This window comes from Drosophila ficusphila, unplaced genomic scaffold (genome assembly GCF_018152265.1).
Source record: "Drosophila ficusphila isolate 14025-0441.05 unplaced genomic scaffold, ASM1815226v1 contig_791, whole genome shotgun sequence".
Classification (NCBI taxonomy): domain Eukaryota; kingdom Metazoa; phylum Arthropoda; class Insecta; order Diptera; family Drosophilidae; genus Drosophila; species Drosophila ficusphila.
This window is the reverse complement of record NW_025064737.1, coordinates 9,122,503-9,145,508: the sequence shown is the minus strand read 5'-3', so window position 1 is coordinate 9,145,508 and position 23,006 is coordinate 9,122,503. Positions and strand designations below refer to the sequence as shown.

At 41.5% G+C, this 23,006-nt stretch overlaps 1 protein-coding gene across 2 annotated transcripts in view; it reads left to right on the top strand.

Annotated features, from left to right (window-relative positions):
* LOC122320764 overlaps positions 1-23,006 on the top strand; it is a 75,070-nt gene that overhangs the window by 10,075 nt on the left and 41,989 nt on the right. For both annotated transcript variants that reach the window (XM_043209189.1, XM_043209190.1), the window contains exon 2: positions 18,148-18,700. In XM_043209189.1, the coding sequence (XP_043065124.1) occupies positions 18,242-18,700 (459 nt within the window). In that variant the 5' untranslated portion in view covers positions 18,148-18,241. The remainder of the gene's footprint in view (positions 1-18,147; positions 18,701-23,006) is intronic.

Sequence of the window (23,006 nt, the reverse complement as noted above, 5' to 3'; positions counted from 1 at the left end):
CTAAAGTCAGGCGGGCTTTCAGGAGTCAGGAGTCAAAAGGATATGGCCACGTAACATACGCAGTTTATGGCCAATACACACAAGACACATGTCAATTCCAGCCCGGCCCTGGAATGAAATTCAAAGTTTATCTGGCAGAACTTGTTAATACCAAAGCGGCATTAACAAACATGTTGACAGTATCTTCCTCTGCTCTGTGTATGTGTGTATCTTTATGGGTCCTTGTGTGCTCATGTGTGTGTGTTTGTGTGTGTTTCTCCAAATGAAATGTGTGCGTTTGGGGGGTTTTAACCCCTTAGGACTCTGAGTTGCTGACGGGGCACGCAACTTGGGGAGGTCGCTGTGCAAACAGAGATTAGGCAAACAATGGAATCAGCAAAAAATGTCATCCGCCCATCAAGGAAAGAGTTGTGAGTTCCTAGGGGCGGGGGGCGTGGCTTGGTGAGAGCTCATCTCAAGAGGAGAGGAATGGAGTGAAGTGGAGCGACGACTTAATTAAATCGAGTGGCGGCAGCCGGGGCCACAGGGCGGTGCCTTAATCGCCGTCATTAAAAAAATATTGTCAGGTGCTGGAACGAAAAGCTGCTGCGAGCACCTGCAACCACATCCACCTTGAGATACTTCCACTTGCCAACAGCAGGAAAAGCAGCAAAAACAACAAAAAGAGCTAAAAGAGCAAAAAGAGCAACAGCAGCAGGAGCCGGCAATGAATATTAAATGAGCTTTGAGCTTCACTTTTGAAAAGTCGCCATTCTCCATTCGCAGTTCGAGAATTACGAAATTAACTGAAAATCGCACAATGGGCAAAATGGAGGAACATGATTGAGAAATAACAAATCGGATTGGGATTGCTTTATAAAAGTAATTGTTGGAAATAAATTGGATTTTCTGAGCTCAGTAACAGACTATTAAAAGTTTCTGCCATCCTTGAAACTAAAATAATACAGCTAACTAAAAATAAAACAATATATTCTTATTCTTATTCTTCAAAGCAATTTAAATTTTGTTACATACAATAAAAGCTAGATGAACATATTTAAATTTTATTAATTATTTGTTGTGCCTTGGAAACAATTTTGAGATATTTGATTCATATTAGGAAATTAATTCCAAAAATATTTCTAAGATACTCCCAATTGCTTCCATTGTCCTCGATGCTTCGACTTCTGTATGGTTATTAACGTTTTCTTTTATTGCCTCCGCGTTGTCGTCTGCATATGCGGCGGGGCACGGGCTGCAAAAAGGAGGGGAAGGGGAAGGGGAAGGGGAAGGGGAAGGGGAAGGGGAAGGGGAAGGGGAAGGGGAAGGGGAAGGGGAAGGGGAAGGGGAAGGGGAAGGGGAAGGGGAAGGGGAAGGGGAAGGGGAAGGGGAAGGAGAGGGGGAGGGGGAAGAGCTCTGGAGCGGTACAGGATGTGCCATTCGAGGGGCTTTCACCTGCGGTGTCAGCGGATCGCCAAATCCCACACACATGCAGCTTGAATTGCAGGGCGGAGCTGCCTAAAAACACAGAAACTTTGTTAGAGGCCGTGTCGCAGCGGCGTTTACGACTTATTAAGTTGGATAAACGTTTACGATATGAAAATGAGTAGAAATCTTGTGTGTGTGGTTAATTAAAAAGGCACCAGGGCAACCGCCGCCCAGCCGGCTCCAATTCTGTGATATAATAAAACGCTGTGAAATGTAACACAAGCCGCAATCCACGAGCCGAGCTGCAGAAATTTATGTGGCACGAGTTTCGGTCTTGTTAATTGTTTTATGATGCGCCCATAAATCCGTGCCCCGGCAGTCCTGCTGCTCCTCCTCCTCCTCCTCCACCTCCCCTCCCTCCATTTCCCCCCGCGATTTCCCTGCTCCTCGAATGTATTCACCTACGCAACAGCATAAGTTGAGCTGCTCGTAAATTACACACGGGACAGGCATTACGGCAAATAGGCAAATGCGCCCCGGGCCGCCCGTTCAACATCATTCAACGTTCAGCGTTCAACGTTCGGCGGCTCTGTCTTCGCTCCCAAACTAAAAAACAGATCCGTCCAAATCCGGCATCAATCGTCGCCCCCGACCGAAAGAGCAGGCTGCTTACATAAACTATTCTGCGAGATGGATGTAGTGTAAAACTGGCAAACTGGCAGCCTGGCTCCCCATCGGCTCCATCAGCTTCATCAGCCACGCCCAAGGAGCCAAAGCCAAAGCGAACGCCACCGCACCGTACATGCGTTCTGACAACCGACGGATGTGTATCTGTGTATCCGTCAGATACTCTTCTTCCGACGGCAATGGCAGCCCAGGCAGCCATGGAAAGTGGATGGTGGATGGAGAGGGGGAAAGGGAAGGTGAAGGGCAAAGGGACGGCCATCGAGGCGAGATGCGACCGAGAACCCACCACCATCCGCTGCTGCTCTACTTTTAGCCACACGCACACACAGAGAGTGAGTTTTCCACAGAGGGTGGGTTTCCACAGCCAGGGAAATGTGCACTGGAAAATATAATAGAATTGTAAGGTTTTGATTAGAGAGTTTTTAAATTTAAATTATTTTAAAATTATTTTAAATGTATATTAAAACTATAAGACTAAACTCAACAATATTGTAAGCATTACCATTCCATTTTAAAATCAAGTGAAGTGTCTTTTAAATTTTTAATTATCATTAATAAATTTTTATCATTTATCATTTGAAAAAAATGAAAAGATTCCTTTTTGACATTTGAGATTAATATTTATTGTCCAGAAGGAAGTAAACATTTTTTTAGAACCATAGTAACAACTATTTCAATTTCCAATTCTAAAATTCTCTTTCAAATTCATAATTTTTTTATATTAGTTTTAAAAGGTTTTTAAAATTTATCAATTTCAAAGTATATGACATTTACTGCGAGCAACGTACGTGAAGATTCTCTTTAGTGTAAAATGTGTAGTGGCTTTTAGTACAATAATAAATATTTAGTATGGGGGCCATTCATTATTGAATATTGCCATCATACGATAGTACCATAAAATTTGTGTTGTTTTAAATTAATTGGTAAATACATTTTATTTCTGTTTAATAGTCTAATGAGATGTCTTATCACACCTCCAACGTTTCTCTCAAAATCACAATCACTCAAAACTAAAACTTTGAAATTAGGCATTCAAATCAGGGAATAAAAGTTTTTACGATTATAAAACATTATAGTTGGAAATATTTTGGGATGGGCTTTAAAAGCATGCGATTCTTTCGCACTCTTTAGGGAAAGAATTTTTGCTTAATCTAAAGAAAATGAATCCCAAGTTGTACGGTTCCCTAATTCAAATATTCGGTACGTTTCCTTCCTGAAATTTCTGTGGAAATTACTTGCGGTTAATAAACTCGCACTTTTAGTTAGGCCGGAAACTTTTCCCATTTAACTTTTCGCTCGGTTCCCGCTGCCCCGAAATGGTTCATTTTTTATTAACTGCTGATGGAAGCCGCAATTTTGGCAGCAGCCGTCTAACGAACTAACCGGAAAGAAGCTTCTTCTCTGCTCTTTGGGCCTTATATTGATGCCTGTTTTTCGACTTTTCGAGGGATCTGCTTAATTTCGCTGTTCTGCTCTGTTTTTTGGTAGTTGCGGCGGCGGTTGTTTGTTATGAATTTTTCATGAAATTGGCAAGGCACGAGGGCTGGCTTTATTTTTTTAAAGAATTTAAAAAATACTCTGCTTGAATTTGACTCTGATTTAAGAGTTTGTGCTTGTTATAAACATATTCTGTTGGAAAACGTTTCAAAATGTAATAAATGCTTACTGCAGTAATTAAGGAGGTACTACAATTTTATATTGCTCGAATAAATATTTGTGTCATTTCGAAGGTTTAAAAAATATTTTGTAATAGTTTATGCAGACTGAAATAAAATAACAAATATTATTGAATTTATTTTGACACATTTATGTAACAAAATATGTTAGGATAAAAACCCAGTTTTAACTGTAGAGTAACCAAACTTCGAAAGACTCTCCCTTATTCCCTGATAAATATTTCGTCGACTCACCATTTAGATGAGTTTCTTGGGCCCTTGATTCGGGGTCGAGTCATCCGAGGAGGACGCTGTGTGTGGCTTTTTCTTCTTTTTAAATTTGTTGTTTTAAAAAGTTTTTTCTTGTAGCTGAAATTTTGATGAGCCGTGTTATCAAAATCAACTTTTTTGTAGACTTCGTTGCGGGCTAAATGATTTTGTTGTTGTTTTCATGCGGCCTTCTGCCTGGCGGTTATTTATTTATTTATTTTTTTAAAGAAGAGAACTTGGGTCTAGAAAAGAATGTTCAATTTGGGGCTGACGCACGCCGAGTGGGAATATTATCCGGGCTTAATGAGATTACCTGCCGGCTGTAAATTTTGTGGACTTAATTTTTGCTTTCGCACCTTTTGGCCTTCCTTCGTCATTGGTTTTCCGAACTTTACAGTTTCCGCCACGACATTTCAATTAAGTTTGCCTCGCCCCGCCCCCTCGAAAAAAAATGCAGGGCGTATAAAAAGCGGAGCTAAATTTGCTCACGTCGCAGCTCCTGCTGAATTTTATGCTGGTCTCTGATTCCCGAATAGGATTGGCTTGGTCCGTCGGTCTGCGATGCATATCGCATCTAATCTTGCATCTAATAAGCATTTTCAATCAACTTTTATGCTGCGTTGTAAAACGTAATCGACCTTACCGTCACGCCCCCTCCTCCTTCCCCTTTTCCCCACACTTTTCCCAGGAGTTTTCCATTCGAGCCCCGCCCACTTACATACGTCGCACAATAACTTAATCCGTAAATTTTATTTTAAAAATCCCTAAAACCGCTCCCGGGATTTTCTCGGCGATGCCAGGGCGATAAATTGAAACCCAACGCCCAGAATCCCATCTGAATCCCCTTTTCCTTCGCCTGCACGTGAGGAACTCACATTCGAGCGTACTTGGAGTTCACGGACTTGGTCGGGGTCACCACTCGTATCCACTTACCGGTGGATACTGCTCTGCTCCCCGTTGGATTCCATCCGTTTCGGCCTATTGGATGGGCGTGCATTTTCGGCGGAATTCATTTGGGCCGTGAAAAATGGAGGCGAGCTGAGAACAGTGGGAGAAAATATTAAGTCGAACACATTCTAATTTACAAGCTATGGATATTTATTAATTAAATGGTTAAATGGCTAACCTAATTTCCCAGAATTAAGTTTGGAAGTTTATTTTCGATTACATACCCACCTCCTAAACAATTTACCAAAAAGAATACAACTTAATTATAGAGTAAAACACCTCTATAATTAATATGAATTATTTTATTGAAAAAAAAAAATGCATTTCATTGTATTATTTTTTCACTGTAAATTGCGGCTTGGCAATTGAGATTTTCCGATTTTCCAATTGCGTTGCAGGAAGAACCTGAGCAACAATTTAGCCTAAAATTCCGTGGGCTGACTCAACAAAATCTAAAGTGGGCGGAAATGGGATGGGAAAATGGGATTGGAGCAAAGGGTATTTTTAAAAATCGAGGACCATTTTGTGTATTTTTTTATCCCTTTCACCAATTTGATGCGTTCCGTTTGATTATTTGCGTGCGTGATGGGCCCAAAAAAGCAGGGGAAACACAAATTTATGCCCGGGCCACCACAAGTGGCTGCTGCTCACCCTTGAGTTTCCAGTAAGTCTCCATCTTCGATCCGAATCCAGATCCATTTGCAGCTCCGTGTTTATCCTCGCGAGGCAGCCACTTGAGTTGGCATCGCGTTGCGCTTGGTTGCCCGTAATAACACGCTTTGATAATTTTCATGGCCGCCTACCGCCGTGCTCCAATCCCCATTCCCATTCCCATTCCCAATCCCCATTCCAATCCCGAATCCAGTCTCAGTCCGGGAAACTCCTTCCCCATCTGCGGATGGGCTTCGTTAAACTTTATTTGAATTTATACCCGCATTGGCTCCAGTTTCGAACCCCAAACTCAGCCCCCAGTTTTCGGTCTATCAAAATTCAGGACATGCCTGGCCGCTTCGCTTATCCTTTCGCTCGTTGCCGAACGTATCCATTTTGCTTGGTTAATGGACATGAAAATTAAACTGAAAATCCACCTTCATCTCCATCTATCATCTGGTGCACCTTTCCTCGAAGTCACTTAGAAAAAATGTTTGTTAAAAATTGAAAATATATTATTTATTTATATAAATTATGTTTATATTTAAATTAAATAGAAAGTCCTATTCAATAGAGAACAAAGTTACCTTCTTAAAATAGTTGATAATCAAGTATCTCTGCATTACTGGATTTTTTAATTCATTTACCTTAAAATCTTGGAAAAGTTTACATTTTTTAGTGATTAAAGATTAAACATACTAATAAATAAATAAATGGCTTCGATCTCTTGTATATTTAATTATTAGTTAAACTTATTTAATTATTTTTGGACTCAATGGTTTTGATCTCTTAAACTTTAAAATACATAATAAATTGATTTCCTTATCTTCTTTTCGCTGTGCAGTAATTTTATGCCCCCGTGCCGCCATTATAGTCCTAGATTTAATGCGAAATTTAGAGAAGGGCGGGGCTATAGCACCGTAGACTATAGACTGCCGATACCGGGGCAATAAAATAAATATGCAATTGCCATCCTGGCTGCACAATACTCAGTTCGCCATTCGCAGCTGTGCAGAAATGCAAATTGCAGACGGGCAGAAAAGTTAGAAGCGAACTGGCAGTGACAATTACCATATAAACGGATATTTATCGGCGCTGTCCGCCGCATGCGACAATTGGCAAGGCCTTCCCCCTTCACCCCCTTTTCCCCCTCTGAAGCTCACATTTATGGCAGCGCTTTGCGATTTTATGGGTTTATAATGCACGTCGCTGATTATCGCGCATGATATGCGAATTAAATTTTACAATTTGCCAAATGCAAATACACTCAGGCAGTCGCCATTGGCCGGACGGCTTTAACCCTCCGCTTAACGGCCATCGCTATCCATTTTAATGAGCGGACCGACCGATCGAACGGAATGGAGCGAAGTGAAGCGGCGCTGAGGAAAGCGGTACGGAACGAGGACAAACGAATTTCAATAATGATTCAATTTTAATTCGAGCGCGACTCTCGGCGGCGGCCTCTTAATGGGAATCGAATGCAATCGGCTAAGCGCTCAATTAGCGGGACATTCGCTTCTATAAGCGGTCTGCGCCAATCGCTTCTCACATATCAAAGGGTTGCGATAGTGCATAAGTGGGGGCAGGGGGGGTTATTTAGGGAGTGGGGGCTTGGGGCACTTCGTGATGGGGTTCCGAAATGCGGGCAGCTGATGTAACGATTTCCAGTCGGGGATTATTGACTCAGAATCAGAGTGCCCGCACTGGAGTGCTGTAATATCTAAACGAGATTGTTCAGTACAGAAATCAAGAAATGTCGAGGGGGATTTTTTGAAACTTACAAATTTGTCATCAAGAAATGAAGAAGTTATAGAAGTATTTATTTAATTTAATTTTATATCCCCAAGCCATATTGATACTATCAAAATAAATAAAAATGAAAACAATATCCGTATTGTTGTACAAAAACAAAAATTAATTTCTGGTTATTAAATAATTTAATACAGTTTAACGAGAAAGAAACTTTGATAAACAATTAATATCATTTTATTTACCAGTCTTAAAGATAAAATTGAATTTGAAAAAGAAATCGAAAACATTTTATTTTAACTAAATATTTTTAAATCACATTAAATTGAATCCCCAAGAGCTGTGAATTTAAAGTATTCAACCGAATTTCGGCTCTTTCCCTTGCTCAATAAATTATTCGCCAGACGTGATAAAAAAATCATTCATCACAGTCCCGAATTAAAATGTTCACCCAATCCCAACTGCATTCAATTCGAATATACGCAAATCCTTTCAGCGCTTGAGCAAGTTTGTAGTCCTCGTCTAGCGTCATCGTTTTTTTCCTCTTCCGGTTGGCAAGTTTACAACGAATTTTGATGGTCGCTCGCATCAAATGTAATATTTTCTGAAATCCAAACTCAATATTCAGGGCACAGCGGATATTTCAATATTTTGCTTTTGTTGTTTTCAATTTACGAACATTGAACATCGGCGAAACGTGTCGCGTTCGCGTGGATTTCATTTATGGCGAACAGAAGAGAACAGAATGGGGCAGAAAGTTATGATATGTCCCGTCGTCTAGAAGTGGGATGTCATATATCGGGGGAATGGCGAGGGCCATATGCATGGCCACAAGATACATATTCAGCCGGAGATACAGATACAGATACAGATACTGCCGGCCCACACATGTCTGGATGCGAATAAGGAATGGGAATAAATGTACATAAATTTTAAATTTCGTTTTTCTCATTTTTGCCCCGCTGTAAAGCCAAATACATGTGTTCCCATTCCCATTCCCATTCCCATTGCCATTCCTCCTCCGTGTCCCTGCATATCATGATCCCTGCAAATAAGCGAATGGGAAACGTAAAAAACAAGCATACTGAACCAAAAAAAAAAAAAAAAAAAATAAGAGGCTAAAACCCAAATGCGAATAAGCAAATCGAAAAGAATAAGCAGCGACTGCGACGGCGGAGGAAATATTGTTATTGCTCATGCGACATGCATAAGCAAAGAGCTCCGCTCCGCTCGATTCTGTCCAAGTCCAGGTCCCATTGCCATTGCCCAAGTTACCAGTTAGCAGTTCCCAGTGCCAAATGCCAAATGCCAAGTGGCAGACCAACCGGAGCGAGGCAACTCGAAAGCGAGGCCCGTATCCCGTGTACTGGATACGTGGTCTGTTCAACGTTGCAACTTGTGCGGCGGTCCGCTTCAGTCCCAAAACGCTGACGAGGGTAATACAGTGGGCACACGCAGAAGAGTTTATGGCCTACTGATATTTCACGGGAAAATCTAAAAAGAGTAAAAAAGTCTTACATAAATATATGGATGAATTAAAAAGCAACCAATTATGTGAGTTAGATGATTGTCTGGTATTTCAAGGCTTTCAATTTTATCCATTTTTAACATTCAGTTGAAATGTTTATATACCTTTAAGACTTTTTTTCATATTTATACCGAATAAAAATTATTCTGAAATTTTTATTTATTTATATTTCCAAAAGCATTATTAAAAAAGCATTATTTAAGAACTTAGAAAATGTTATTCAACATATTAGTTTATGGTTTATCGTGGTAACTTATATTTTAATGGCAACAACCAGCTTTTGATTTCTTTCCTTTAATTATTATATTTTTAGATTATACTATTTTTATTCACTTTGAATATTAATATCTAATAAAGTTTACTTACCCCACTGTGCTTTTCTGATCCGACCCGTGGGCACCTGGGGCAGGAGCAGGGGAGAAGGGGCGGGGAAATCGGGTGGTAAAGGGGGAGGAGGTGGCAACGAGCACTCGGAGAGTTCGTCACATGCAAACAACGACAATGACACGCCGCGGGGATATAGAGATTGTTTTGGCGAGGGGAGGGGGAACCCAGGGATCAGGGTATCGGGAATGAAAAGCGGGATGGAATCGGAGGAGGAGAAGATGGAGATGGAAATGGACGCCCGGTGGCAGTGGCAGCCTGGGTTTGCGTCAGCTCGTGTCATCGTCATCGTGCCATCGTTGACAAATGTTGGAAAAACAAATTTTTATACTTGTTTTCTCGGTGTGTTTTCCCTCCGCACATTTTCTCTTCGTTTTTTTTTTGTTGTTTTTATTCCTGTTGGTTGGCCGGGTTTATTTTGCTGTTTTATTTTTCACAGCGCTGCAAAATATGCCACCGTGTGTGGAGGCGGGGACATAGGTGGCGGATAGTGCCAGTCTGCCACCCAGCCAGCCAGCCAGTCGCTCCCTCGTTTGCCCAGAGATATTCCGAGATATTAGTCATAAAACGAGCACACAAATGCAGATACACATACATAAACAAATATATATGTATGGTATAAATTCATTTGGCCGTGCTGCAGGCCACCCAACCCCAGAATTTCCCGGCTCCACGTGTCGCCACACTCCCGGAGTTATGAAAATGGCGGACAGGTCGTGCCGGGTTTTTATACGAGCGGCACTCACCGCGTCCTCCGTGAAATGGGATACCTAATTTTCTAGGGTAATCCGCCCCAGCAGCCGTACCTACATGCAAACATAAATTATGCAGATCCTGCAAACGTGCTTAGATGACATTTTTCCCGGCAGCCAAGAGATGGTGCGTCCATAAAGGTAACACAAACACACACACACACAGCATCTCTTGTTTTTCGGTGGTGTGAGTGGGAGGGGGGCTAAAATCATTTACGTAATGCTGGCCAGAATACTGCCAACATCAAGCGACACCAACTGCATAAAAAGTTTTTCCGCGCAAATAGCAAAATGGTCAGAAGGACACTGGATGGATGCCCAAGTCCTTATTCCTTGGTTCGTTTATTTGCTGCCCGGCTGCTTGACTGCTCGGCATGTCCAGCCATTTGGCTTATCCTTGATGAAACTAATCCCAACTTTGCCATTTTTATATGCATGTATTTCTGCGAGTGGCCCACAAAAAAGTTTTTTTGCCCAATCTTTTTACGACTTCATTTGACATCCAACAACCAACAGCATCCAGCGAGCTCCAGCGGCAGGGAAAGGAAACCAAACCAAACCAAACCAAACGAAACGAGAGCAGCATGAAAAGTAATAAGTCACCGAGTCACGACAAATGCCACGCCCACCCTCCACCGCCCACGCCCAATGCACAAACACACACATACGTTGAGCTTTGTCAACCACATCTAACTCCCTTTCAACCCGGAGATCTCCCCTTTTTTCCCCTATCTGGTTTTATTTTTTCCATCGATTTGCCAGAGAACTGAACACTGGGTAACAAGTTAAAGTTTAGAAGTGCATCTCTTTTTATTCAGCTTAAAAATTATTTCAGTACCTAGTAATACCTTCATTGCGAATCAAAAACTCCAAATAGCAGAACAAAAAAGGAAAGCATACTTTTCAGCAAGCTTTTAAAAGATTTCTAAATGGTAAATGTAAATATTAATTACAATTAGCTTGTTTCGTGAAAGGTGGAAATTAAAAACTCTTGAAAGGAAAATGAGATCATTGCATAAGTTTTGTTATAATCCGATAGAAATATTTAGGATCTAAAGCTTAGCCCTTTTATTCATCCTAGAAAATTGTGTTGTCCAGTGTGGCTTAAACTCATCAGTGGGTTCGGCAGCTCCTTTGCTGTAGCTGTAAATGATTTCATTGGGGCCCCACCTTAAACCGGCTAAACTTTTTTATATGCGCTTAGCCAACTGGCGCCTCTGGTCGAGCTGCATTCCCCATCTTCGGTCCCGTTTTCGAGCCAAAGTTCTAGCCACTCCCGAGTTGGCTGGCTCCTTGCTGCTGCTGCTGCTTTTGCTGCTGCTGGTGCAATTTCGCGCTGGTTGCATTTCCAGTTTTGTTGCCCCGACGCTTAAAATGTGAACAAGGACCGGCGCAGGGAAGTTGGCCAAAACGGGGGTAAAAAGGAGTCCTCGTAAAAGCCACAGATCGCTGACAGCGCCGTTGGAGCCAAGCGAATTTCGCCGCGCGTTATTGGACACAGCAATTCCGGCTGCCAAGGAAGCGTGGCGAAATGTTGCCAACGAAAGCGAGCCCTTTGCAATGTTGCACTGCGAAAAACTCAATATCGAGTGAGTGGCCGCTTGCACATTAAAGCCACAAGACTCTTGAACTCCATAACTGCGGCTAAAACAAAGTCGGTGGATGGAAACCCCATCCTCGAATCACTTGTCAAGATGTCGCAGTCGCCCCTCTGCGATTGCTGATTAAATTCCAAGTAAATTTGCTGGAAACTCTCCGAGTTTCCCCCATGGACCACTGGTAATTAAGCGGGCTTTAATTGAGGCCCGGCGCACTCGAGAACATTTATCCCAAGTCCCCTCGGTCCGACTTCTCCGATTCGCCACTGTGTATTTACATATGCGCCCTGCTCGCATCGTAAACTTTCTTATGGGAGTTTCTAGTTTTGGCTCAGCACCAAGAATCCTCGGAGATGCGAAAAGTTCAAAACTATTTGAATCTCTGTGCCATAAAAGCGGGGGAAGCCAAATGATTGCCCAGCTCCGTCTCCACTCGCAATTAATTTCCCTCCGCCGTGTCACCGAATTCAGGAGCCCTTGGAACTCCGCCTTTCTCCTCCTCTCGAAAATGCTTTGGCATTCAGCCTATTCCGCTTTCTAATTGAACTGTCACCTCCTGCTCCTCCTCCCTTATGATTTTTTGTTGGCCCTGCCATAAAAGTTGAGATCCACGCCCCACGGCGCAAACAAAGTTTCCTTTCATTTCTCTGCTGCAGTAAATAAATTGAAACGAATTCAATTGGCAGCGCAATGTTTACAGGCATCGAAGGCAAACAAATAAACAAGCGGCAAACGGACAGAAATCGACATGATGTTGACAAACGAAAGACAAACAAATTCAAGAGTCATGGCACCCAGCCCACTTCACTTCACTCTACTCCCCTTCACTCCACTAAACTTCTTCAGTTATCAATGTCAGTCGTTGGCGCCTCAGCCTTAAATTTGTGGCACTGTCCGCTGTCCAGCGAATCTCTTTGGAGCAATAAGCTGTTTGTTTTAACGGCGCTTCACGTTGGTGCTGGTTTTTTTCTTGGACAGGCCAGTCGCTCCACCGGCGGACATAAACAATAATAATGGCACTGGATTCTCCGCAACGGACAAGCCGAACGGACAGAACGGACAGAACGAACAGCTCGACGGGGGAAAGAAAAACACCATAACGTCATGGCGGACAACTACGACTTCATAAATTCGGCTGGCGTATTTATTTATAATAATTTATTTCAATAACAACGCCGGCCATTCATCTCCATCTCCACATCCATCCCCATCGAAGTCCCCATCCATCTTATTTCTGGATTCGTTTCCCCTGTGACTTCATCTTGTGTTTTGTGTCTGGGTTATTTGCTCGGGACCGCCTTGTGTTCGAGTCGTTAAGAGGCGGAGGACCGACTGCATAAGTATTCGAATATCAATTTATGCATCACGAGAACCGGGGGAGCAGGCATATTTTTACAGTTTTCGGTGGAATGCTCTTTGGGGAAAGTGTTTCTCGAGGGCACAGAACAGATCGACTGGGGAATTGATTTTAAAGCGCTAAGTTTAAACGAGAAGTGTGAATAAAAAGCGGCTTTGCCATGAGGCTCCAAACATTTGTTTCCACCTGCTATCCATTGTTCGATCTTCGACGCTTATGTTCATGTTTATTTAATGGAAAACCAAAATGTCAGCTTCAATTATCGGCCTGATTATGAACATTAGTTTAGTATTTATGGTGGTCATGTTGACTGAAAAGAGAGTCTTCAAATTTACATTTTGGGTTTGATAAAAAATATGCGGGGAGAAATCAAAGAGGTTTGGTTTTGAAAAGTGGTGATGGTTTTCCTTGATAAAGGGTTTAATTATAATTTACATTCAATGTGTTAGTCTTGTATATGCATATCTTTATTAAAGAAGCTTGCTAATAATATTAAAGTTCATGTTTTGAAACCATCTTGCAGAGAACACAAAGTATTTAAAATGCTAAACTCGAGCTGGCTGAATTCCATTTGATAAATGCACATATTTTGTGCACAAATATCTCCATTCCCCCACCTTCAGAAAGCTTTACGGCTCCAACTACAGGTAATTCCGAGCCCTCTTACGCTTTTGTAACATGAAATGGAAATTCGCGCTGTGAAAAGAAGGCGGCTATTCAGTTTCCCGTCCTTTTGGCCCGCTCGACCTTCCGTCGCTTTCCGTCGTGTTTTTGTGCAAGTAATTTACAGAATAGAATTCTTGATTAAATTGGAGTACATTTCGTGTTTCGCCCCCTTCGGCTTACCGGCGACCATCTTTTCATTTACCTGGATGTTTGGAAGGTTGCTTGGAATGGGGGGAAAAGGTGGGTGGGTGGTGGGGAGTGGAGAAAGAGCTGTTAAGGCGGGTGGACTCTGCCCCGCCCCCTGCGCACTTCGCATATAAAATGGAGCCGACGTCAGAGCCGTTTGAAGAATATTTGCTGCATATTCAAGGCACCGAGAGCCCTTTGGCAAATCCACGACCGCCCTTCGCTTTTCCGCCCTTTTTCCACCTTTTTTCCACCTTTTTTCCTTACCTGAGTTTGCTGAAACATGCGAAACTTATTTTGCAAGTTTTATGTCGACGTCGTCGAGCAGCAGCTTTTATTTTTTCTCCTTTCTTTTCTTGTTTTCTCCTTTTACATTTTTGCCCTTTTTCAGTTTTTCACATTTGGCTCTCTGGCTTAAATTACAAGTACACTGCAAAAAGTTAAAGTTGAGCAGGGGGTAGAAAAATGTTTATTTTTTATAAGAAGCGCATGCAAATTATTTAATTATTTAGGTGCACTTTGAATTTTTTTTGGCATTTTTTTTTACGTGCATAATAAACAATAATTTAAACGTTATTTATTAACCCTACACAATTTATATTATTTTATTTTACCATACACCTGAGGGTTTGCAATTTTAAATAAAAATCTAAATGATTATTGAGTTTTGCTTATACCAATACCTAAACGAATTTGTATATTAATGCAATACAATGTTTAGTATTGTATTTAAGTCTTGTTCAGTGTAGCGCATGCATAAAATTGTCGGCGAAAAAACTTAGAAACCCAGCGCGATTGAGGCGAGCAAGCAGGATCCAAGGGGCTCCAGTGCCACACCCACCGGCAGGCAGTGCCACTTCTCCACATCCCAATCCACATCGACATCCACATCCATGGCCTCATCCACGCCCCCGGCTCGAATTGCATGGCAAGATGCCATCGCCATTTGGCTGGCTGAATCGCTGGCTGGCTGGCAAACTGGCAGACGATGGCAACTGCGAAGGCGAAGGCGAAGGCGATGTCGATGGCAAAGACGATGGCGATGGGAACCCAAGCATAAAATAGAATTTCTAACCAGCGAGCAGCGACTTAAAGCATTCCCATTTCATGGATTAAATGAGTTCGAGTTGGGAGCGAGGAAGGAGTGAGGGAGGGAACGGGTTTATCTCGGGTCCCAGCCTCGCATAACTCAAGGCCCGTTATGGGGCTCGGGAACAGAATCGAGAAACATATACGATATGATACAAAAAACAAAACAGGCCACACGGAAAGAAAATTATGAAACAATAAGTAGGATACTCAAGCTCTACTAAATCATTTTTATTTGTACAATGCTAAGTTGTAAATTTAAAACGGATATTATTTCCATTTATCTATATAAAAGAAAAGATATAACTTACTTTTAAATCTATCTAAAATACACTTGCATGGGCAAATAGTAAGTTGCCTACTTCCAAAATGTGTTTAATATTTATGGTTTCATATAAAAAAAACTGATGAATATTGATAGCTGAATATCTTTATATTTAATTATTCTAAAACTAGTTAAATTCAAAAGTATAAATAATTACTTAACACTCTGCTACAATAATATACTAAAAATCGGTTTATTTCTAACTAAAATATGGATATCAACAAAATAAGAGCCCTTTGAGGTTCAGATAAGCAACAGAAAAGTCTTGGTTTTTTTCTCTCTGCACAGCAAGATAAAAGATGGCCTTAAAAGGCCTCAAAAACGAACATCGATAATGTGTGAGAGCACAGGAGTGAGGATAGTTTCGGTCTGTTGTTCTGGTTCGAACGAGTTGCGCGCACCAAATACGCAGCGGGATAAACGACCTCGAGGGGCAAACCGCTGCAACTGCGGCACAAAGGCGTTTGTTATGGTCATTAATGCTTTTATTGGCCCAGAACGAGAGAACCAGAATCGAGTCCCGAGTCCTGTCGCTCCAGTTAAGGCCGTGAAATATGAAATTTGAATCCTGCATTCCGAAGGTCACTCGGCAGCAATAAATTTGATCGAACTGCTCTCGTTTTCATCTGAAATCTGTTCCAGGGTCGTTGGCTTGACCTCTTTTTTACGGCCTATCGCCGTTATGTGAGGACATTATGAAATCCCTGGGAATCCGGCGGAGATCGAACTCTTTTTGCCCAGCTGGAAACCAGGTTGCCAAGTGCCCAGAAAGGAGGGAAAGAGCTCTCGCTCCACATAAAGTGATGCGATTAATGCAGAACATGCCCGAACTCTGAACTCATCATCATAAAATCGGGGCAACGACAACTACACACGCCTCGATGGGCGGTGGGCGGTGAGACTGTGGGCGGGGCTAGTCCCGAGCCAAATTAGTGCGATTCCAGATGAGACCCGTCATAACCCCATCCACACTTTCCTTCACTTCGGGGGCCCGATAATAGCAATGAAGTAGAAAATCCCGAAAAGCTCTGAAGCGCATAATGATGAGGAGATTGGAGATGGGAGTGTGGAGTGGGGAATGGGGATTGGATCGGGGAAGGAGGAGGCATCCACAGATGGGGACGCATATCAATGCGAGGGAGGATGGCCCCGGAATAATGTTCGGCTACCGAAATGCCAACGAAACGGAAAACTAATTCCGCCGTTTGTGACTTAAATGGCAAGGCCGAAAACAAAAGCGTGTTGGGGTGCGTGAATCACTCTCCACAGTGGAATGGGTGTGGGGCAAACTTAATTAGCTTAAAACCATTTTGGAACACTTCTCGGGGAAACCTGATTTAGGCATGGACGATAATTAAAGAGCTAAACCCATTAGGTATTTTCATTATACTTTGATTTAAATAATACTGCAGTTCTATTAGGAAAACAAAAGTGGTTTGAGAAAGTGTTTTGAGAACGTGTTGACATCTAAGTGCTATCCATTTATTATTGGTTAATTTATATCCATATAAAGTATACATTTTTTTTTTACAGAAAACATCTATTTCTTTGATAGCAATAAGCTAGTTTTTCATTAATCATTTGTAAGCTTAATATTTTGTTTTTTCTTCCAACAATAATTAACCTAATAACTTTCTTATTATATACCTAATTTCAACATTATTTTTTGCTTAAAAAAATGTTTTAACATGTTGAAACTATGTATCAATCCACTGTGCCCTATTTTCCTATGATATTTTCACAACAAACGGCACGTTTTTCTTGCTGGGCTGGGACTTTGCTGGCGGGATAAACGATTTCCAATAAAAATAAGGCTTTGCTAGTGTCCCGGAAATTCGGGGTTTCGCCTGGCATTGGCATCCCGGCAATCTGGATTCCAATTCAGCTCCAGGTCCACCATCGATGGTATCGCATTCGATTGTTGATGGGGAGCTGGGAACGGTGAGCTAGGGAATATATCCGTGGTGGAGGTCGAGGTGGCACACGATGGGGCATTAAATTGTATTAAAATGCGCAACGCACACACACACCCCGCCCACACCCACTCCCTCCCCCTGGGAACCGCCTCACGCCCCCGAAAATGGTCCCCAAACGCCTTCACTAAAAGACGGCATTTATTTTTAGTCGCCGCCGGTGAGCATGGCCAAAAGTATAGAAAACTTGGGCAAGAGATGTCGGGGGACCGATGTCGGATTCCTGAACAAATGGTATTTTATTTATTTTTATTGGCAAATGTCAACGAGGCGTCGCTTCCTTTGTTTGTCCGCGATGGAAATCAAATTGGAGATTTTAATTCTGGCAAGGGTCCTCTCATCTCTCGGTTTATTGCCAGCCCGATGAAATAGTTTTGCTAATGTATTTCGGTCTCCCCATTAAATCCAAATGCTGATTCATTTCACATTGGATTCGATAAATGTTTTAAGTGAAAATTCTTTGGAGAGATCCTGTTAAGCCTTTATGAAGTTCCGAACTTTAAAAACTACAATACCACACAATCTTAAAAACAGGAAATAAACCTTAGGGCATTTTCATTATAAGATTTTATACTAAATATGTTACTTGAATTTGAAATTTAGAAATATCTATGTATACAAAATTAAATAAAAAATGTTTTCTTTTAATAGCTCAAAAGTACATATTTCGAAAAGTTAAATTTTAGTTCATTTATAGGTACTTATTTAAAAACAATAATCCATCCGATATGGTAAAGCATCAATAACATAATCTTTCCTAATGTCCATAGTTGTACTTTATAAAAATGGTTTTAATAATAAATTTTACCTAAAAAAATTAAAGCTTGGTAATATTTAATCACGATAACTTTTAATTAAAGAACAATTAATCTGCGAACTGAATAACTTTTAATTAACAAATTCCAATCATCTGTTTTTTTAGCTCCAGCAATCCCCCAACAAAATGCCGTCGGCTGAATCGAAAATGTCGGCCATACAAATTCCCGGCGAAGAAAAAGTGGATTTAATGGAGCGCCATGATGGCCAGCAGAAAAGGAAGAGGAAAAGAGAAGAGAGTCGAATGCGGAATGCCGTTGGAATGTGTGAGATTGGGCTGCGTCGACTGCGTCGCCGGCAGCGCTGCCTCCGGGTTTCAATGGTTGCCTAGCGACAGCGACTGCGGCAGCCATCATGGATGTGAAAAAGAGAGCGCGCCGTCCGGTCTCTCGCACTCTCCCTCTCTCGCTCGTGCCAACGGCAGTTCGATATTCCGATTCCAAAGCGGCCATGCTGCTCGCCACTCACCTGCGAATGCGGCTGTTGTGAAGTTCTTCCGACGTGAGCGACCGAATTTCGGAGCGCCCGAAAAAACAAAGGCCCAAAAACAGGATTGCCCACGAGAGGGGGCTGAAGAATTTCGAGGGAGTTTCTGCGACTGCGCCGATACCCAAAAAAAAGCAGAAACAAAGGTCGAAAACCGGAGGACGTTGCCCAGGGTAAGTAACGGTACTTGGGGTGACTTAGAGCGAGAAGGAAGTACTTAGAATAAAAAAGGATGCGCAGAAAGGCTAGGCTTAGACAATACACAAACCAAAAGGAAAAAGTCATTGCTAAATTCAGAAACAAATTGGAGTAATTTTTGAAAACTAGTTGGAATTTACAGGCTAATAATTATAGTATTTTAATTTCTTCGAACCTAAAAAATAATATAAAGTTCTTTCTTAATTTAATTTTAAATTTTATTGTTATTCAGTAAATTTACCATTTGCTTGAACTCCGACTAAATTCCAAAACATTCAAAACTCAGCCATTCTCTTGCTTACTAATACACTCAAACCACCACTCTCTTCCAACTGGACTTTTTCTTGGTGTGCGTGCGGGCTCTCTTATTGCGGCTCTCTTAAAATGTCTATGTGTTGGTGAGCTGGCACTCTTGCTTGTTTCTCTTACCGCTTCTCTTCTCTTTCATAAATGCTGCACCTGTTCACTTGGCGCTCTTAGCGGCATTCTTAAAATTGTTCTTATTTGTTACTATTAAAACAAAACAAACATGAAATAATGACTTTTTCCAAGTTTTTAATCCAGTTTACCTTTTTAATTAGATGTATTAAAAAATAATTGTGCGTACATTTTTCAAATAATTCTACAATTTGTTCTGTTTTTGTTTGGGTTTTTCTCTTCCCCTTTCTCCGCCCTCTGTTTTCTCTGCCGTGACAGTGCCATTTGCTTATTGGACGCTGCACTTCCCGCGCTCTTCCTCTTCCCTCTCCACACAGCTGGAAATCTTGTTAGAATTTAATAGAATCTCAAAAGTCCTGCGCAAGTTTTCGCTGCTTTGGGGAAATGCAATTTCCTTTTTTACGATTTTCCTTGCTTTGCCAGCTTTTCCCACTCGTCTTGTTATTTTTCTCTCCTTTTTTTGGGCTTGCATTCATTTTTTGAGGGGTTCGTGCGGGCGGGAATATAATAAGTTTCTCGCTCGCTTGGCAACAAAGTTGGATGCATTGTGGGTGGCAAGTATCAAACAATGCCAGAGCTCTGCTTTTTGCTGATAAGAATGATTGGGGCAATCGCACGGGCACAACAACAAAGTTGAACAAAGTCTTCGCCAATGGGTTTCCTTCCCAATCGGAAAGTGCATCCTCGAGGGTTCGTGTCTCGGCTTTAGTTGGAATGCATCCCAGATCAAATGATAATGGGTGAAATTATCATTGTCAAATGATTATGGGCGAAATTATCATGACAAAGGCCCGGGGACAAGGGCGAAGGCAGCGAGTTCCAATCGAGGACAGCCGTTCGTGATAAGGTGCGGTTAATTATCATTTCCATTTCCATTCCCGATTGCCGATCCATTCGTCACAGTTTCGCGCCTTCACCCACATAAACAAATCAGCCCGATTGGAATATACTTACTTATACTCCCGTAGACACACTCGCATGTGGAATCGTTTAAATATATCGCGTTGTTTGTTGTTGAAACAATGCGCCTACACATTGAAGCCGAACACAAACATTTATTTTTCGTCTTTTTCATTTTTTTTTGTTTACTTCGCACATTTGAGTAGAGCGAACATCGAGTGGAGAGGTCAAATTTATGCATGACCTTCACGGATTAGAGAAATTTTTTCGTTTTAGCTCAATCATTGGGCTTTATCTTATTTTATGATATTCAGTCAGTCATTTTATATGTCTTCTTTGCAATACTTTTAACTTTCCCTTTGTGTAATAGCATTTATAAAGTTTTTATCGATATAAAATTAAGTAAGAATATATCAGTGTTACATATAAAATCCAAAATGCTGGGAATGATAGGGATTTAAAAATACATTACACAAATATTAAATCTACTATTAAGATTTTTTATTGCAAAACGATCAACATTTAATACAACCGATAACATTAAAATGAGTTAATTAATTTAAACGAATGTTAATTATTGAGTACAATATAACCTTTGTTTATCTTAAATATGGGCTCTCTCCTTAATTTAATGGGTTCAAAATCAGGTGTTATTACCCCTGCGCAACCAATGACTAAAAACTGGTTTTCCAAAGTAAACATATGCGGATTTGTTATCCGAATATCGCGCGACTTCGCAGTTTGGTAAGAGCCATAAAGCATAAGCTAAAGAGGAGAAGAAAATTAAGTAGGTGCAAAAGGCGATGAATAAACAGGGGACAGTAAACAGTAAAAACTTAAGACCGAAATCAATCTGTAAATTGGCGCAAATAACTCGGGCGGGGACATAAATCAGGGGGCATTAAGGGAACGGACGCCGGAGATGAAGCCACTTGACGGGATTCCCGGATTGGCGGCTAAGAATCTTCGGAGGACTCCTTCGAGCAGCGGACGTCATAATCGTTTCAGTGACAAAGCATAAAATTTGAGTTTTACGATTTAACTGGGCCATAAAGCAACCAATTAGTGTCAGTGGCAAAGAAGGGGCGGTGTATCGTTTGGGGGCGTGGCAGGCAGTGCGTGCGGATTGAATACTCGCCTACGGTTATGAGTGTGAAATGCGTTTAATTGCTTTATGATAATTCTGACAGCTCATTAAAAAAGTACACAAAAGAAGCTTTACCGTTCGCTGTTCGCTTCTGTATTTTCCCTGCTCACCGATGGGCCTATATTGCGTTTTCCGTTCAAGTGACTTTTTAAGGAGCTGCCTAAAATACGACTTCCCACTGCCACAAAGCAAGGCAACTCAGAGCCGGGGATCCGAATCTGAATCCGAGTTGGGCCCACGGTAGGGAGTCATAAAAGTGACGACAATTTCGTTTTATTTTTTATGACAAGCGTCGCCTGCGGTCTCCACTTCCCCACTTCTCTCCACTTTTCCCCCTTCCCCTCCCCTCATAGGTGTGTTGTCCTCCGATTCGCATGTGTGTGTGTTGGCTGGTTGTGCAGGTGAATAATTTTCATTGCCGTAAATCACTGTGTCAATTGTGGTTGTAATGGCCGTCCAATGGATGTTCACGAAAATGGAGACATTGTTGACGATTTATGACCAGAAAAAGGGAGGAAGGGAGATATGGCATTATAAGCATGTTGATATATTGTTTAAAAGAAAATAACAAAACAACTTATGGCTAAAACAGCATTTATCATTATAAAACATTAGTTTAAAAAACACAATGAAAATCTTTAATTAAATAATTCATTTGTAATTATTTTATTTTTTTTAATATTGTATTCAAACAATTTACATTAATAACTAGCAAAATTTTCTACAACTATGAAATTTCCCAGTGTAGTAATCACAAATTCAATATTATCAATATTTTCCTTTTTTAATAATTAATAATCGACTGAGTCTGTTCAGTTCCCTTCGCAACGAATTGATTGCATTTGCTGTTCAACCCAGAATAAATTCCTTATCTCAATTAAGAGCGCTGTGTGGAAAATGCATTCGCGACTGGCGGTTATCAATTCGCCCAGTCAACTTCCATGGCCAAGACAAATTGCCTGGCAATTATGATTTACGGCCCCTGATTGATCGAACCAAATCAAACGCGGCCTGGCCAATCGATTGGCCGCAATTCAGGCCAAGAACCGGCAACTCAGTTTGTGGCGGAAGAAGTAGTGTTTATTTGAAAGTCGATCCCCAAACGAAGTGCGCGGTATTCGCTTTTAACTCCCTAAAAACTCCGCTCGAGAGGCAGCTCCTTGGATAAGTAAAATGGCCAGCAGGCTGCAGGAAATTTGAAAACAAACAAGAGTACGCCCCAAGGTGAGTGAGTAAACAAAGATGAAGAATGTCCGCTGATTGACATTATCCGGTGCACACATGCACCTCGTTCCTCGCCGGGAATGGTAATTGGTAATTGATAACCATGGAATGCATTTCCATTCCAGAACCCATGGCTCTGGGCTCAGTCCCATTTAGCATTTCCGTTGCGGCCATATTTCAATCGAAGCGTCGAACTTCTGCGCTGGGAATATCTGATTAACATGGACATCCAGCGGCGAGCAGAGATACTGGCTTTATTAAGTCATAAATTAAGCAAGAATGCTTCTGTAGTTTTTGATGGATAGCTCCTGCTGTCGCTTTCGAGCTGTGGCTAAAATAAACCAAACTATTCGTGCTGCCCCAGCAATTTTTCATTCCAACTAAAATGACAGAAGAGGAGGGAAAATTATTTAATTTACCTAAAAGCTTTGGCAGCTGCTCTCGTTTCCCCATTTTTCGATGTTTTTTTCGGTGCATTCCTTGCTCCATTCTCCATTCTTTTTTTTTTTGGTTTTTGACAAAATGAAATATTTAAACGTCGAGGAAAACGGAAAATCGAGGCTAGGAAACTT